The sequence below is a fragment of the Anopheles moucheti genome, chromosome 2 (genome assembly GCF_943734755.1).
Source record: "Anopheles moucheti chromosome 2, idAnoMoucSN_F20_07, whole genome shotgun sequence".
In the NCBI taxonomy this organism is placed as follows: Eukaryota; Metazoa; Arthropoda; class Insecta; order Diptera; family Culicidae; genus Anopheles; species Anopheles moucheti.
This window is the reverse complement of record NC_069140.1, coordinates 33,160,600-33,177,242: the sequence shown is the minus strand read 5'-3', so window position 1 is coordinate 33,177,242 and position 16,643 is coordinate 33,160,600. Positions and strand designations below refer to the sequence as shown.

Here is a 16,643-nt window from a genome sequence, read left to right as displayed (position 1 = left end):
GGTTGGCCATGTTTTTTTTTTGTTTCGTTGCTTTTTTGTGGTGAGATTTTTTGGGAGTTTTCCGACACGGCCAAACCCCCGCCCCAAAAGTCCGGCTTTGACGTAAAATAAAATGGATCATCCTACTTTTTACCGACCAATTTCATCCAATTTTTCTTGTCCAATCTCGCCGGGTAAAAACTCTCCGATGGTAACCACCACCCCCCTCCTCCAGTATCGGTTTGTCGCTCACGTCGCCCGGAACCGGGAAGAAGTGCCTTGTTGGATGGTTCCCGCAAAAAGGATTCCGGGTTTGTGTGTGTTTTTCCGTTTTCCCCCCAGGGGTGAGTATACCGCAACGCCAGCTACAGCTTCTGGACGTGTGTGTGTGTGTGTGTGTGGTGTCGGTGGAGGGATGGTGTAAAAGGGGTGGCAAGTTAAAGGATCAAGGTTGATGAAAATTTTATCCGGAAATTCCATCACACAGGCACAACGGAGCAGCGTTGCACACATTCTAAAAAGCCCCGTCGCAACCATTCTTAGGGTCCTCCCGGAGGAGCAGTGTTGTCGACGGGCTTGTTCCGAAGAATTTTTCCCAAAAGGAAAAAAAAAGATACGGTAAGCGGTCCGTTCTGTTTCTCTCCCGCTTTTCAAAGAGGAAAACTTTGCACCCCCTAAATAGTTGTCATTGATTTCGGGGTTTCCATTTTTTTCTTGGTTTTGTTGGTCTTGAAAAGAAAATCCGTTCCATGATACACATCACACTTTCCCCCTCCTCCTCATGAAGGCCGGTCAACAGCACCCCTTTTTCGGTATGGTCGACCTCAGGTCCGGATTTGCACCGGACGTTGTTCACACCCACATCCACACACACCCAGGTGGCCGGATGTCGTCCAGGTTCAGTTTAATGCTTACAGCAAACATTGAGTCTGGAAGGTTGCGCTTCCTTAGCACTGGCCACATCACCCACTCACACACACACACACACACACACACACACACACACACACACACACACACACACACACACACACACACACACACACACAGGTTGTTAGTGTACTTACATTCCCGGAACGTAACTGAGCCAAAGGAGAAAATTGACTTTAGTTTAACTTTTTACCGGCAGAGCGGCCGGGGACGCTTTTTGTCGACACTTTGGCTGCATCTCTTTTAACCCCTGCTGAAAGACCTGATCCTGACGATCGGGGGGGTGGGGTGGAAAAGCCACCCCCGGGAAGATGGTACAGTTTCTCGGGGTTCTGCCCGACGAGGATAACCCGACGGACACGGGAACGCCCGGGGTCTGGGACGATATATTCAAGTTTTTAAGTTTCTTTGCGAAAGATTCGAGATGCATTCCGTTTTCCCTGGACCCTCCCCCCCTCCATGCTCTCCATGCTGCAGAAATCCGGAAAAGCATTGGACGTCCGGTCTTATGCTTTCCGCAGCACCTTGTAAGGAATATGGGGTCTTAAACTCAACCCACACACACAGACACAAAAAAAATGTGGAAACGACAAAATGGAAGGTGGTAAAATTGGGAAAGTTTGTTCCGAGTTTAATAAAAGTCAAGACACCGTTGGGTCATCACACATAAACCCAACGTGATACCATCACCGCTCTACGGCAGACGGAAAAGCTCTCTCTAGAACCGCGCCATGTTCTTCTCCTTTGTCGCGTGTGTGCGCAGACGATTGTTAGGGGGTCCGGAGTGCGGAAAAACTTTCAGCTCTCTAACCTTCTTCCCTTTTGTATGTATTTTTTTGTTGTTGCCGTTTCCCTGTTGCCTTTATTGTCGACTCCGGTTCATCTCAACGTTCCGTTTCCGGTTGGCATTGTCTGGGAGTACAAAAACGGGAGAGGAAAAATCGTGCAAGAAAAAAAAAGCATTTCCCGGCGTCAAGCTTGGCCTGTCGCACGGTAGATAAATTAACTTTATTAAATTTCTCCACGACAACGCCCCCGATGTGTGACGCCTTGGTGTGGGTGTGTGTGTGTGTGTGTACTGCTTGGGGTGTGGGGGTAGCGCACGCCTGCCCGTGGAAAGTGTTTTTCAGCCGTGTGATAAGATGTCAACTGGTCAGGGGCTCCGAAGCTCGGAAGACGACTCAGAGCTCTCGGAGGTGTAGCAATAAGAGAGGACATCCCTTACGAGATCCGACAATTGGCTGGGCAGCTCGGAAAATTGCACTATAAATCCTTCACATCCGGATCCAGTGCAACATCAACGGGCTTTGATGGCCGGTAACTACATATCGCTTGTCAAGGTTTCTCGTGTTTTTTTTTGTGCTTTTTCGTGACCTTAGGAAGAGATTACTGCTGGCCGAGAGAGAGAGAGAGATAGAATCTGCGAAGAAAGAACGCTAGCTATCAAGCTACGATTTTATCTGCCCTTCAACGCTTTCCACCCTGTTCGCTTCACGTCAGCCGTTCGCTGGAGCGCGATATGTTCGTGTCATTGCGTTCCGAATGGTCTCTCCCCTCCCCCGGCCGCGCCAAACTCAACGGTGTGCTAATGGTCGAACAAAAGACGATGGACTACCGTTGCGTTTTGCGTCCTTGTCACCATTTAAGGAGTGATTCTTCGCCGGGTGCGCCTGGGAATGGTTGGGGATGGGCCCATCCCAATCGCTCTCACACACCAAGCACACCACCACTCGACTGTTTTACTTGACCTGCTGACATCTGACACTGGATCGATCGATCTTGCCCAGGATTGTCAGCCGGTGCCGAATGGTACGGGAGGGGGGGCATTCCCGGATGTGAGCGTCAAGTGTAAGTAATGGGATAAATCAAATATTTACCCACGCATCTTCACACACACACGCACAGCGTCATCCACCAAGGAACTCAATATCGTTTTCCTCGCGGTGGTCTGACTGGCCGGAGCAGGCGGATTGAAAAGTAACACCATTTCATTATAGACACTCGACACGAAGACACACTTGTCCCCAGTTTTGATGGCAATATAAGTAAATGGCAGCTTCTCGCGTGCACAGGGTTGTGTGAAGTGCCTTAGAGGAGATTACCAGTATCGGTCAGCAACTCGACTCGTGCGCTGTACTAATCAATAGGTTTAGGGTCCGTTTTTTTGTTTGTAGCAAACTGGCTTTGTGCCTGCTCCTGTCGCTCGACCCGATCCGGGCGAGATGGATTGATGGTGACTTTATTTCCCTACTGCTGCTGCTGCTGCTGCTGCTGCTCACAATCATCCATCAATCTCTCGCTCTGCAGTTCACTTACGGCACGAGCCACACGACAGACAGCCCCATATTGCGATGTATGCTGTCCTCATATCTGTCCTCAATCGTAATCGCCCGTCGCCGGTTCCATCCCCGTTCTATCTCTATCGGCAGTCTCCCTGCTGGTCTGGTCGAACCCCACTCCTCCGCATGGCCTCATAACAGTCGAGTGATATGAATTTGATTTGATGTGAGTTTTTCTGTTTTGTTTGCTTTCGTTGTTACTGACTTGTCATTTTTTTCTGCAGCAGCATGTGTCCTTTTTGGTGGGTGCCTCCTGCTGCTGCTGCTGTCGGCATGATGTCCCACAGCCAAAGGACATTGAGCCGCGTTCGGCTTCCACGCACAGCAGAGTGTTTGGCATGTCGGCACAGGACAGGTTCGGGAAAATGACGTAGCAAATCGAAGTTCCACTGATGCGTGTGTGTGTGTGAGAGGGTGGTTTTCTTTTTCCTTGCTACTCGGGTTATTTTCATGCCCACTCACAAGGCAAATATGGACAAACACACACACACACAAACACCCATGCAATCGAGCACACCCCAAAAGGATGCTCTGTCAAGCGTTAAATAAGATGAAGGCTGGTTCGTTAACTTGAACCTTTCGATCGTTGAGTTGAGCGTCGAGATGCGTGAGCGACAGTTGATGCGTGCCGTCGGTGGTGTTGTGTCAACCTGCCCAGATACATACGCACGAGAGGTTTTGCAGCTGCCGATGGGGGAGTCGATCCGCCCATTTGGCTTATGTGGGGGATTGTTGAAGGATTAACGTTTCCTGCCATATTCTGGGTGACGACACGGTGGGTGACACACCCAGTGGGTGACTGTGTTGGGTGACGCGTTACCTCTCAAAATCGATATAGTTTTTTTTTCTCTCGATTCTCATTCATTCATACTGATACTGATATCGAATATCCCACAAGCCGTCGTACCCGAAATTGGTGGCAAAGTTTCGGTGATAGAGGCGCAAAACGACAGTTGGAAGACGTGTTCTGTTCGCCCCAGAGTGGCTTTTCAAAGTAAGCAAACATAACTGCTCACGTCTCCAGTAGGGGGAGTTTGTTTCTGCAACCCCAGCGCACACACACACACACACACACACACACACACACACACACACACACACACCAAAAGGCCCATTATTAAGCAAGTTCGTTGCCAAATGGGGCAGAAAAGCGTTAAAATTGCTGCACCCCCCGGTGTGTGCTGTCACACCCACACAACCAAAAGGGCGGGGTGTCGAAGTTGAAGTAATGTGTTCAAGAAGGAGGAAAGAACCGCATTTTTGTGTGCTGCTGCTGCTGCATGCTTATGATAATTAGAATGTTAATTAGCCTGTCTAAAGTGAACAAAATATTATTGCAAAAGAAAAGCTAGCTCGCTCGCTTTGCACCGCCGACCGCCACACCGAGTTTCACCCATCGGTTCGGTATTCGATTCTCGCGGTATTCGAGTCGGATAAGATCCTTACCGAACATTGTTCACACTCGCCAGCAGCTCATAGAGAGTGAGGAGAACCCCCTCCCGATCCCTGCGGGGACATACAGCCACCGGAGAGTGGAATTTGTGAGTGGAATTAATTTACAGCTCTAATTGCTTCCAATCGCGCGGTACGCGTTGTCGGCCGCTGAAATATCCGGCCCAAGATAAAGGGCGCGACGCGGCAAAAAAGGCGACCCGGGACAAACCGCTCGGGCCGGTGTCATTAGGAGGCAACCAATGCCGTTGGAAATTAATGTGGTGTTTACGTGTGTGGCAGTGTGCAGTGTGTGCGGTTGACATTTGGCTGTACGTAGAAGGAGCAACCTTCGAGCGGCTGTTGAAGTGCTGAGCGGACCCTGGAGGCTGTAAGGGGATCGCTTTTTTGTTGCTGTTGTTGTTTAAATTAAATGCAACAATGCGGTGGTCGGATGTGTCTGGTTGCGCACACTACCGCAACACTCTTGTGGGTCCATTTTAGTGCGGCGCGCGGTGTAAAGATGCCAACCGCAGTCGTCATGCCGCGGGTTTTGTATCTCTCCGGTCTTGGGTTTCCCACAGTCCCACGGGACACACTACTCGGTCTTCGGTAAGGGAACGCACCATCCCGTGCACATTAATTAACTGTGTGTGTCGCCCTGGAGCCGGAGAGAGATATTCCTGTGGCTCCCTTGGGGGGGGAGACCCGAGCGGGGGCACTAACTGTCAACTATAGAGCGCACAAAAATATACCGTGTTCTACCCCGAAACTTTACAATTTTCAGCCGACTTTGCACCGGTGCAGTGTTATTAATTCGATTCGTGTTCAATTTTTCTCTTCCCACCAATTAACAACACCAACAGACACAAACGAAAAGTTCAAAACTTCCTGCCATGCAAGACGCCTACCCGTGGACCACCGCATCTGGACGCGACAGGTGTATCCGCGGCCCATTCCGTGACGTACGAGGATCCGGACGTACACTTAGGCCATCATCCGCTGGTGATGCGGCATCATCATCATCACCACCATCACCACAATATGGAGGTAAGTGTAACGATGGCGGATGCCGAGATATGCTCGAGAAAGGAAAAAGGATGTTGGAAGGTTCTCTCGAGTAAGCACACTAAACACAGAACACCGATTTCCAAGCGCACGCGAAGGCCTGCGATAGGAAACAAAGATGTCAGATAGCCTCTCCCAAATCTCACGTTCGAACCGACTCGCCGAATTTGGGGAACTCTCGTCCGCGAGGGGAGGGTTTGCGTTTGTCAAAATTAATTTGCTCTGTCAGATTACATTAAATCATTTTAAATTGGATAATTCCAAGTGACATATTTTTTTTTGGAGGCCCTTCACCCTCCGAATCAGTCAAAATTAAAAAATTCACCTCACATACTCTTCGTTCCGTGTCATTTTTCGGTCCTTTCTTTAGGAAGGGGGGGGGGGGGGGTGTTTTTTTTTTGTTCAATGCCGACTTCACTTGTTACAGTAATCAATTTTTAATTTCTACCTTTTACAATCACTTCGCTTCGGGGGGGTTTTCGCTTTCGCTCCTTCACGATTGCTTCATCTCCAGAACTCGCCGGGGGCGGGTTTTTTTTTTCTGCCGCCGATACACAATGTCCAAACGTGTGTGTCAGCGTATGGCCTCTTTTCGGTTTTCAGTTTTAATTATTTATGTTATGCTGCTCTTCTGCCACACATCGCCTCTACCGATCGACGGGAATGTTGTTTCCTTTTTAAAAGTGTAGGGGTTGTTGCGTACAAAATATGTCCAATTTTGATGAATTGGAAAATCAAATTGTTCAACAATGTGTGTGTGTCTCTGTGTCTACTATCGATCATTGTTTTGTTACGAAGTCTGGGCACGTCTTAATGTTGATGCAAAATTAAACACGAACACGTTGTTCGCTTTACGGTACAAATGAAGGGTGTGTACCGGTTTGTGTTTTCCGCAATAGAAAAGCAGAAACTGGCGATGGAAAAAAGTGCCTCTCAAGACCTTGTGTTTCGTCTTTTACTGGAGACTCACCACAACCAAGAATGAGGATGAAATGAATGAATCGAGCATGAATGGATAGCGTAATTTTTTTTGTTCGAGAGTAGCAGCATCCCGTTGTGCCTACTTTTTTTTCTACATCCAATAGATTCTAATGCAGTTCTGGCTTCAGAGAGCAGGAACCACCGTTCAGCTGTCACAACAACTGTCACAATAGAAACCGGATGTGTACGGCCGTGGGGAAATAAATCTCCAAACGGCAAGCATTTATTTGGCCTTTTTTATAACTGAGTTTGATGCGCCACAATCCTACCAAATCGCAATCCTCTTCCAGTTTCTTCTCTGTAACAAGACACGCAAGAGGTACGTCCGTCTCAGTCGCAAGGATCAGACGCGCGCGCACACGTACTACATCCCCCTTACCCAAAACACAATCGGGACAGTCGAACAAAAGCATCGGGCTTGGTACACTTCGCGCATAAAGCTCACGTCGGGATAAACTGTCATAATATTACGACAAACCATGTCAAAGGCACTTCATCCACAAACGACAATAGTTTCGCCCGTTCGCTTCCTAATCCCCTCCGGTTTGTGGCGCGAGTGGAATTTTGCACTGACAGAAAAGGCCACTCTTCCCTATGCCTCCGTATGATGTTCTCAAGTGCCTTTTTGGGTTTTTTTTCGTGGCCTCCTCCTGCATCTCGGAGAGGAGGTGTGGCCCCTCTTTGGCGTGTTTTATTTTGTGTTTGTGGACCAAGGATCAATGACAAACGACAAGCACACAGGTTTTTTTTCTCGTGTGTGTGCACCGATATCGGGTTGAAACTTGATGAAGGGCCCTTCTCGATCTGCTGTATGTGCAGCTCTCGGTGCACCGCTACACGCGGCGCAAGATTTCAAAATTAATGCACAGAACCCAAAAAAAAAAAACGGGGTGTAGATGGATGAAGCTTGTGAGAGAATTGGACAAAACTGGAAATGCTCAAACGGTGGCGACGGCAGCGGAAGGGTTCCTTTTCTTCCCCCATTGCGTCTCTCTCCCTGTTCTGCTGTCCATCTTGAGAGCATTCCGTGGCAGAATTATAATAAAACATTCGTATGACAGTCTGTTCTCCTTTCCGCAATGTTTGTTGGATTGTGAACGGTAACGTATTTAGTTCCATTGCTCAATCATACGAGCGCAACACCACAATAACAATCGAGCCGGAAAATGATGGAAACCAAACCCGGTGTGCCACACAAAACCCGTCTTTTGTGTCGCCGTGTGTCTCCAGTGAAAATTTAAACATCATATCATATTTCCTTACCTCACTCCGTCGTCGTCCATTGATATTTGCTTCCCTGTGGATATAAAAAAGAGCCTCAAGGGCAAGGGTGTAGTACTTGCGAGGAGAAGAAATAGCGTAGAGAAATGTTTTTTTGGGACTTTTCTTTTCTTTTTTTGTTTGTTCCACGAAATCCCGCACCGTTGAAAGCAGAACTGCTCTGGTGATATGGTGGCGGTGGTGTGTACAGGTGTGTCACGCATCCCCACAGAACATATTTCCTTTACAACAAACCGGTGGGCTCTAGAGCTTGGTGAGTAAGATATCTATTCGCCGACTCTGGGCCTACAACACCCCATTCGCATAGCAGCGGACGTTTTGTTTCTCAATATAATATGTTTTGGTTTTGTTTTTGGTTTCGGCCATACCCCGACCCCGACCGGGGAAGATGTCCGCTCGCCGCGGTTAATTTATATGTTTCCATTTACATTTCATTAGGCTGACCCGGCCGGGGATGTTCGCGCTCGCGCAGTAAATAACCAATCTTTGGGCGCAGATGAGGAGTTCGCTGCGTGCGTGAATAGATGTTTGACCATTCGAGAGGCTTTTTCGTAGTAGAGAGTGGTGTGGTGTACCGTTTTGTACGGCACCGGGTGGCAACCTTCAATAATATAATCCTTTTCCTCCATCGAAACCACATACCGTCTCGATGCTTCGTTTCTTCGCTCTGTTCCCAGGACCGGGCTCTGGGTGTACCGGCACAGGGATTTGCCAGCTGAAAAGGCTGAAACGCTAATAACTCTCGCTTCAAGGAGAGAGACAGGGCAGTGATTCTTTTTTACCCCCCCCCCGCTCCCCCCCCCCCCCCCTTCCCTCTCCACCTTTAGCCCATGGCCAGGTCAAGCTCACACCGCAAAGCGCAACACAAAACCCCCCTGGAACCCGGTTGGCCGTGTCGCATCGTGTTAGGGGTGAGTGCGAAGCGAATTATGATTGGCGTGTGATGATCAAATTTCGTGTCTGTGTAATAATGCTGTCAAACATGTTTATTCCCGCGGTATTCCCGCGGGTTTCGGTGTACCGTCCTTGTCGCCCCGGTGCGCCAACCACGAAAGCGTGCGCTGTGGCCGCCGCTTTGTATGTTTGTCTCGTCTGTCTGCCATGTTCGCTGTCATGCTGCGCGCGGTACACCGTGTGTGTGTGTGTGAAATCGTAGGTCTTCAGCAGATGCCGCGGCGTTGCTGCTAATTAACAACTGTATACGCCTCGAAATATGCTGGCCTTTGGCAGGAATTTATTCGAATAAAGGTGATCAACGGGGACCGCAACTGGAATGGGGGAGGGGGGGGGGGGGGGGGGAGGGGAGAAGGGGGGATACATTTTAAGGATCGTCTCAAACGCTTATCACTCCTAATTATTCGATAGCGAAGCGATGCGAACCTTGAGCACCAAGAAAGGTTAGCAGAGGAACCTCGAGCGGACTTATACATAGACCAACTCCTCTCGGGCAGCTGAGTTACTTCAACGGACAGGCGATAAAAATTAGTCGAAATTGATAACCATGGCGAAACGCTCTAGGAATGTGTGCTAGGAATTGTTGTCTAATTAGGATTTATCGTAATGAGATTTAAAATTTCATTTCATAGCACTGTCTGCAAAACCCCCTATCAGGTGAGCATATGTTCGAATGATATTGCCATGTTTGGATGCCTCCTCACTTAAAGCCTTAAAGTATGCAATTCAAATGAAAAAATAAATAAATAATGCTCCAATACATTCCTTACCCGGTGTGAAACCTTTCAACGTCTTCGCACATCAGGTTGCATATTTTCATCGAATCTTTTTCCCCCTATCTGCTCCGTCCGACTTTGGCCACTTTGGAACACACGTTCACACGCCTCACCATGCAGCGCAAACTACCCCCCTTCAGCATCTCCCTCGCGGCCCCCATTGCTGAGACACGACTCCAAACAAATAATATTTAGTTTCATCCGAAACCTCAACCCACAAGGAGGAGAGGGGGATGAGGGGTGACACTATCCTCCCACCCACCCCCTCGGGGTGATCAGCAAGCCGGCTGACTGTGGTCAGTAAAAATGGTATGGACAGATCAGATCAAGGGAAAAACAAGAAAAAGGATCCCCGAGAGAGGAGTTGATCGACGTGCGCCTTTCGGACGCGTTAGACCGTAAAGCCCCCACGAGGGTGGTGGACAAAAAGATATATACAAGGGGTGCGCTTGGCGCGTATTGTGAGAAGAAAAAAAATAACAGAAAAGATATTCCTGTCAGGGAGCTAAACCACCAAACTACTCCACCTCAAAAAGGCACATTTATATCAACAAAAGAGCGCAGCAACACCATAACACCCCGCACCAGGCACACTCCACGGCATATCGTTCCGGCCATCGTTCCTCCCGGTGCTGCTGTGGTGAGACGCGTCTCTTATGACGAACGACCACTCTTCAGCATCCCCTCCCTTTCTCAGGAGTTCCGCAGCCCCACCCCGTATCCCGCACATGGCCGAAGGGACGATCGAGCGTGCGCGCGCGCGCTCGCTATTTGGGTGGTATTTACGTTGTTGTTGTGCCCCATCTCATGCCTCGTTCTTCTTCACTTTCGCGTACAAAGCCGGTAGAACAAGCCGGGCAACCCGATCAGAGACCACACACGGCGCGACGGCTCACACGAAAACGAGGGTGGTGTGTTGGGGTTGAAGTTGTTCGTCATCAACCATCAGCAGATATCCCGTGCGTGCGCGCGTGAAGATCGCGATGTCGAGTGGTTAATCTAGTAGTAGTAGTAGTACTACAACTCTTCTCCGTCTAATGCCATCCCTTAACCTCCTTAACCAGCTGCTAGCAAAAAAGAAAACCACTGGATAAACGGAATGAAAACACAACTCTCCATATCCAAATGCTAAATCAAACCGATCCTCATAATGATGATGATGATGATGATGATGGTGGCGAAGGGGGATGATGGGAAACACAAAAACACACAAGATATAGAAAACATTAAACACACAACTTCGCCATCTATTATTTGTACAGTGGTAATGTCTGATACACGCTGTTTGTTATCCAAACAATGTCTTTACGGGTGCCAGGACGGCCATCTCCACTGTTCTTCCCCACCGTCCATCAAGTGGATCTCTGTTGGCGCGATGTTTTGAGAGATCGTGGCTGATCATGTTTCCTGTGTGTTGCGCGCTACTTCTTCTGTATTCCTTCTGCTTTCATCCATCCAAAACCCCCACCTTTTGTTGTAATCATGTTCAGCTTTATTCTTCTCGCTCCTCTCATCTTTCCACGTCTTTCAAGTGTCCACTCGCTCGTCCACACACACACTGCTCATATTCAGATGCCCAAAAACCCATGTCCCATTTCCCATTTCCATGGGCAACTTCAAGTGGTGTGAAGTGGTGGTGCCACACAACAATAGGTATTTGGCATTGGGGGAAAATCAGCGGCAGAGCGCACACTCTTATCTTGTCGTGTTTTCGTTTTACGCCATAATGATATCCGGAAATGGTGCGAACAATCAAACTCTGAGGCACCATCTCTGCTCCTCATCATGACCAGCACACACACACGCTTATTTTATGCTTCCCGTTGATCGTGAATTTTCAACACCTTTTTCCCATGCTGGTGGAAACACACTATTGCGCATATTACTTGGAGCACTTGTCCCAATCTCTCCCTACCGCCTTCACATCATTCTAATGGGACGATAAGCTCTGGCACGTTTCTGACATCTGGCAGACACACCAACATCGAGGCGCACACACAGCTCAACTACTTGCTGCATCTCTCTAAATATGTACATACACTTACACGACGCTGTATTGTGGATTGGAAAACTGCTGCACACGAATGCCATTTTTGCATGATTGCGAAGACGCGCGGCAAACGCGAACTATTGTCGCACATGGAAATGCATAAAACTATATGTATATCAGCGAAGGGGCTGTGGCTGTGAAGGGTTGTACTACCCTTACTACCCTTAACACAAACATATCGTTGGAGAAAGAGGCGCTGCTGTGGCTGTGGGAAATTCAAATAATAAAATGAAGTCGTGAGTGTTGAGAAATGGATAAAAAATGAATATACATACATCACTGGTTTTCTTTTCTTTTTCCGTTTGCACGGAGGAAATGCAAACCTGGATTTAGTGGATAGTTTTCCGATCATCCCGAAGCAACGAAAAAAAAAGTGCATGCATAAGCAAACAGAACGCCCACGTCCGTGCGGGAACCATCTCGTGTGCAAAACTCGGGAACGAACCGGTGATAAGTTTAAAATTGTGTTGTCTACCTTCCTTTCGAACCTAACAAGTGCTATTTTCCCTTTTGCACACACACACTTAGTGGAAGCACGATGGTAGCGAATGCGTTCGTCGTGTGGCCAAAAATCAAATACCTCGACCAGTTGAAGTTGAACTCTGCAGAATGCGCTTTCCTGTGTGTGTGTGTGTTTGGAAAACCACTCGAGTAACAGTTGAAAGCAAAGGGAAAAGGTGGGTAAATTCACTTACAAACCCTGCAAAACCACCCCAGTGCCGGGGGGGGGAACCTTCTGGGATTTTTTTTTGTTTGGACAGTAGTCCAAGATTTTCCTTAACCGCTACTCTCCGCGTTTGGCGCTGAATGTGTGTGAAGCACAATGAAGCTGGAAACGGTATCGCACACACATCATGCAAACAACTCTCACCCATTTTGGATTTCTTGGCCCAATTCAATCCAATCCAATCCAGTGTGTCCCTGGTACATTTTTCGGTTTGGAACCATACCATACCATCCATCCATCCGTGTCCGTGTGTTTGTCGCACACAAAACCATCCGGTATCGTATCACGGGATGATAGCTGGTGTATATTTACCGAGCGCTTCTGCGATGAGAGGCTGCTGGGAGCTGCTGTTAACATAAAACTTACTCAAGTGGTTCGAATTTCACACTCTCGATCGATTCCGTCCCATGCCAAGACGGAGGAACACTCGGCAAGAAATCATTGTTTTCCCCCGGGGCAGGGACGTTCTTGGGAGGTTTTGACGCTGTGGAACATACTTTCCAATGCACTTTTCGCTTACTGCATCCGGACAGGCGAGCGGAAAGAAAGTTATAAAGCGGAAAGCTTTACGTGGAGTAGGTTTGCAAAACACTTCTTCAACCTCACTACTGGCGCTTTAATAGATGTTGAACGCGCCAGGTGAACCGCACACAAGTGTCCGGGACGAACAAAAGAAAAACAATCTGAAGTGCGCTATTGTATGGTTTTATTCATGTAATAAAATAAATTCACACCTTAAAATGGGAAGGGTGGGAATTTTCGTTGACGGTTTCGGGCACATACCGCACAAATTATTCCCGCGGTCGATGGGACATAAAGGAATGCAGTGGTCCGAAATCCCTTGGTCCGCGTGTGTGAAAATGCGTGTTTTCTGTGCTTTGTAACGTAAAGTGCTGAAACGCTCAATGCCATGGAGGGTTCGCTTTTAGCTACGATTGTCATCGACGGAGCCGCAGACATAGGGCCATAGGTTGTAAGGATTCTCGTGTGATTTTATCGCTCGCAATCGGGGTGAAGTGTGAATAAGTGCTGCTTTAGTTAAAAAAGAGAACCTCTCTATCGAGACCACCTTTTCAGCCTGTCGGCCGGTAACTAATGTGCGTTGTTTTCTTTCCCTCCTCACTCTCTCCCCCACACAGCTGCACGCGAAGCAGATCCATTATCCTAGCGGGTACCCGATGCCACGGTCGCCGCCATTGTTTATCTGCTCGTCACCCGGTCCGGATCCGTACCGATCGCATGACAACGTGTACGAGGAGCTGGAGCACGGTCCGGGGCGGGACACGGACTCGGAACCACCGATCCAGTCGGACGATGACTTTGCCGAGGATGAGCTAAGCCTGCCGGGCGACCGTTCCTTCCACAAATCACCATCGGACGGTGGCACGACGGTGGCCACGATCTACCACGATCGCAGCAATGGCGGCAGCAGCAACAGTGCGGCCACGACAGCATCCGGCTCTACCGTGCCGGTCACGGATGGGCTGCTGGTGGCTGCTGCTGGCGGTCAGCCCGGTGCCGCGCCCTACCTGGAGCGAAACCGCACCGAGCGCAACTCGCTCCTATCGTCGTCATCCTCGTCCGGCAATGACAATAATCATCCCCTGCACCACACCGGCCATCGTGTCGGAGCGGCCGGCGTCAATGGCTCATCGACACCGTCCGGTGCAAGCAGCAATGGTGCTGGTGCTGCCTGCGGTGGCAATGGCCAGTGTAACAACAATAACGGTAGTAACAGCAGTGGTAGCAGCAGTGCCAGCAATAGCAACCGCAACTCCAACTCCAGCACGGACTGTGGGAACAACAACAATAACAACAACAACCACCACCATCCTGGCAGTGTGGCCAACAACGGTGCTAGCGGGGCTAGCTGTAACGGTAACGGTGTAGTGTCGTCCTCGTTAGGATTGTTCCGCACGCGCAAGCATCATCCTGCCACGCTGGGCGGATCCGGTCGTAGGGCCGGCGGTGGACATCCGTTTGCTGGCGGCGTAGCGAGCCCGTTGGACGGTGGACTGCTCGGTGGAGGTGGGGAACCGGTTGGGCTGCCCCCGATGTACGACGATCGGGGTATGATGACGTTACCACCGCCAGCCTACAACCACACGCTCGCGACGAGCCATCACCATCACCATCCGCACCACGGTCACCATAGTCATCACCTGAACAGTGTTAATAATAACTCCACCACCGGCGGCCGGTCCAACTACTACAGCACGATCGACGATGCGGGCGAGCTGCTGGATCCGGTGGAGCGGCGGAATCGCATCAACGCGCAACTGTCCGCCTCAGCGTCCGGACCCATCGGCACCACCGTGTCGACCATCTTCCGCAACGGCGGCGGGCACCACCGTGGACCGGTGGCGCCCGGTGGTTACTGCGGGCCACCCGGTGGTGGACGCTCGCGAACGAACCCGCGCGCGTCCGACCGGCGAACCGGCGGACGGAATGGGAATGGTGGTAGCCAGCTGGCCGTCATATCGGCCCCGCAGGATCCCTCGCAGTACATCTACCACGAGCCCGTCTTCCACGAGGGCCTCATCTACGATGGGTGCCTATCGCACACGTACAGCGATCGGAGCGGTGGTAGCGGTAGTACCGGTACGGGCAGTACCGGCGGTGTCGCCTACCATCCCTACATTCTGCCACAGTTCACCACCTTCCGGAACGGTAGCGTGCCGGGTATGGTCGGTGGTGGTGGTAATGGAGGAGTACCACCACCGTCATCACATCCTGCCGGCCATTCGATATACTCGCGCGATTCGAGCTTCGGGTCCGATTCGGGTTACAGTCAGCATACGCAAACGTCGAACCGCAGCGTGGCCGGTTGGAGTCAACGCCGACCCACCGGACAGTCTACCACGTCCAGTAATGGTCCTGGTGGTGGTGGTGGCGGCAATAGTGGTAGTGGTGTTGCAGCCGTACCCCCGAAAGCAGCCAACGCAGCCGAACAGCAGCAGCCTTCAGCAGTGCCACCGACGATGGTGGACTCTTGAGAGAAAGCAACGGTCTGCACCAGAACTGCCGGACCCTTCATATCCAGTATTGTATACGGCAAGCTTCTACTGTGATCTGTGCGCGCACAAGTCAAACTTGTCAAACAGGTCGTCTAAAAGGGTCGTCGCGTACCCCCACACACAAAAATCAGCAAAGGGTCACGCGATATTTAGCGAGGTAATAGCGAAAGCGAACGAGAGTGGCAGAGGGAAGAAACGTTCCGAAACGAGCTAGAGGAGAGTTAGCTGATAAAGGAAAAGAAAGAAAAGAACAAGAAAACCAAGAATGTGATTTTAATTTTAGTGTCAATCGTATCCCCGCCCGGCATCTCCGGTCGTCGTCGGGTGTGTGAGTGTGTGTGTGTGTTGATAGTAGCCGTCGTCCGTTTTTCTTTTTAAGCTTAATTTGAGTGTACAGTTTGTTTTTTTTTATGTTTGCCAAGATACCAATGGCCCCCCTCACCGGAACTGGATGGGTGGGGCAGCGCGCCACCATAAAAGAGAGAGAGACTGTCCCCACTCAACTAATAGTAGCATCCCTGTAAGGAAACAATCATTTCTAAATACCCAAGTTTAGCACTCGCCAAACGCGCCTCATCTTGGGCGCGTTAGAGAGGAAGTAAAACGGTTGTAAAATGGCTGCCTGTCCACCTGTCCAGTTTCCATAATGGCAGTTTCGAATATTAGTAGTAGCAGTAGGGTAGTAGGAAAACCACACACACCGTGTACAGCGTAGCAGGGTTAGGTATAGAAGAAATGGTCGATAGTGAGTATGTGTGTTTGTGGTAGGTACTTAACAGAGGCAGTCGGTTCGAGAGCTTTCCTTACACATAATCGTATCGTATAGAAGAGAAAACAGAAACACACACACAAACATACTACGCAAAACCATGAGCACAGTCCACGTATCCTAATGGGCGACAGGTTGTGGAGGTTCCGTTTCTAATTAGGAGCATATTCGTGAAGAGGGTGGAACAATTGTGTATAGATCTCTTCGGGCCCCCTTTACTCGACTCCTCCCTCCCCATCGTTCCCATGCCCTTGTCAAACAGGGAAAAAAAAGCTCTGCTAGAAATCCTCTGCTAGGTTTTCGGTTTTGTTTTTCCCTTCTGTTTGAACCAATTTTTGATC

The 16,643-nt window shown here is 49.8% G+C and overlaps 1 protein-coding gene across 1 annotated transcript in view; it reads left to right on the top strand.

The window, feature by feature from the left end:
• LOC128297397 (hornerin) overlaps window positions 1-15,631 on the top strand; it is an 88,758-nt gene extending 73,127 nt beyond the window's left edge. Inside the window, exons 3-4 of the mRNA XM_053033028.1 lie at window positions 5,546-5,729; window positions 13,656-15,631. Of these exons, the coding sequence (XP_052888988.1) occupies window positions 5,546-5,729; window positions 13,656-15,512 (2,041 nt within the window). The 3' untranslated portion in view covers window positions 15,513-15,631. The remainder of the gene's footprint in view (window positions 1-5,545; window positions 5,730-13,655) is intronic.
• The last annotated feature ends 1,012 nt before the right edge of the window (window positions 15,632-16,643 follow it).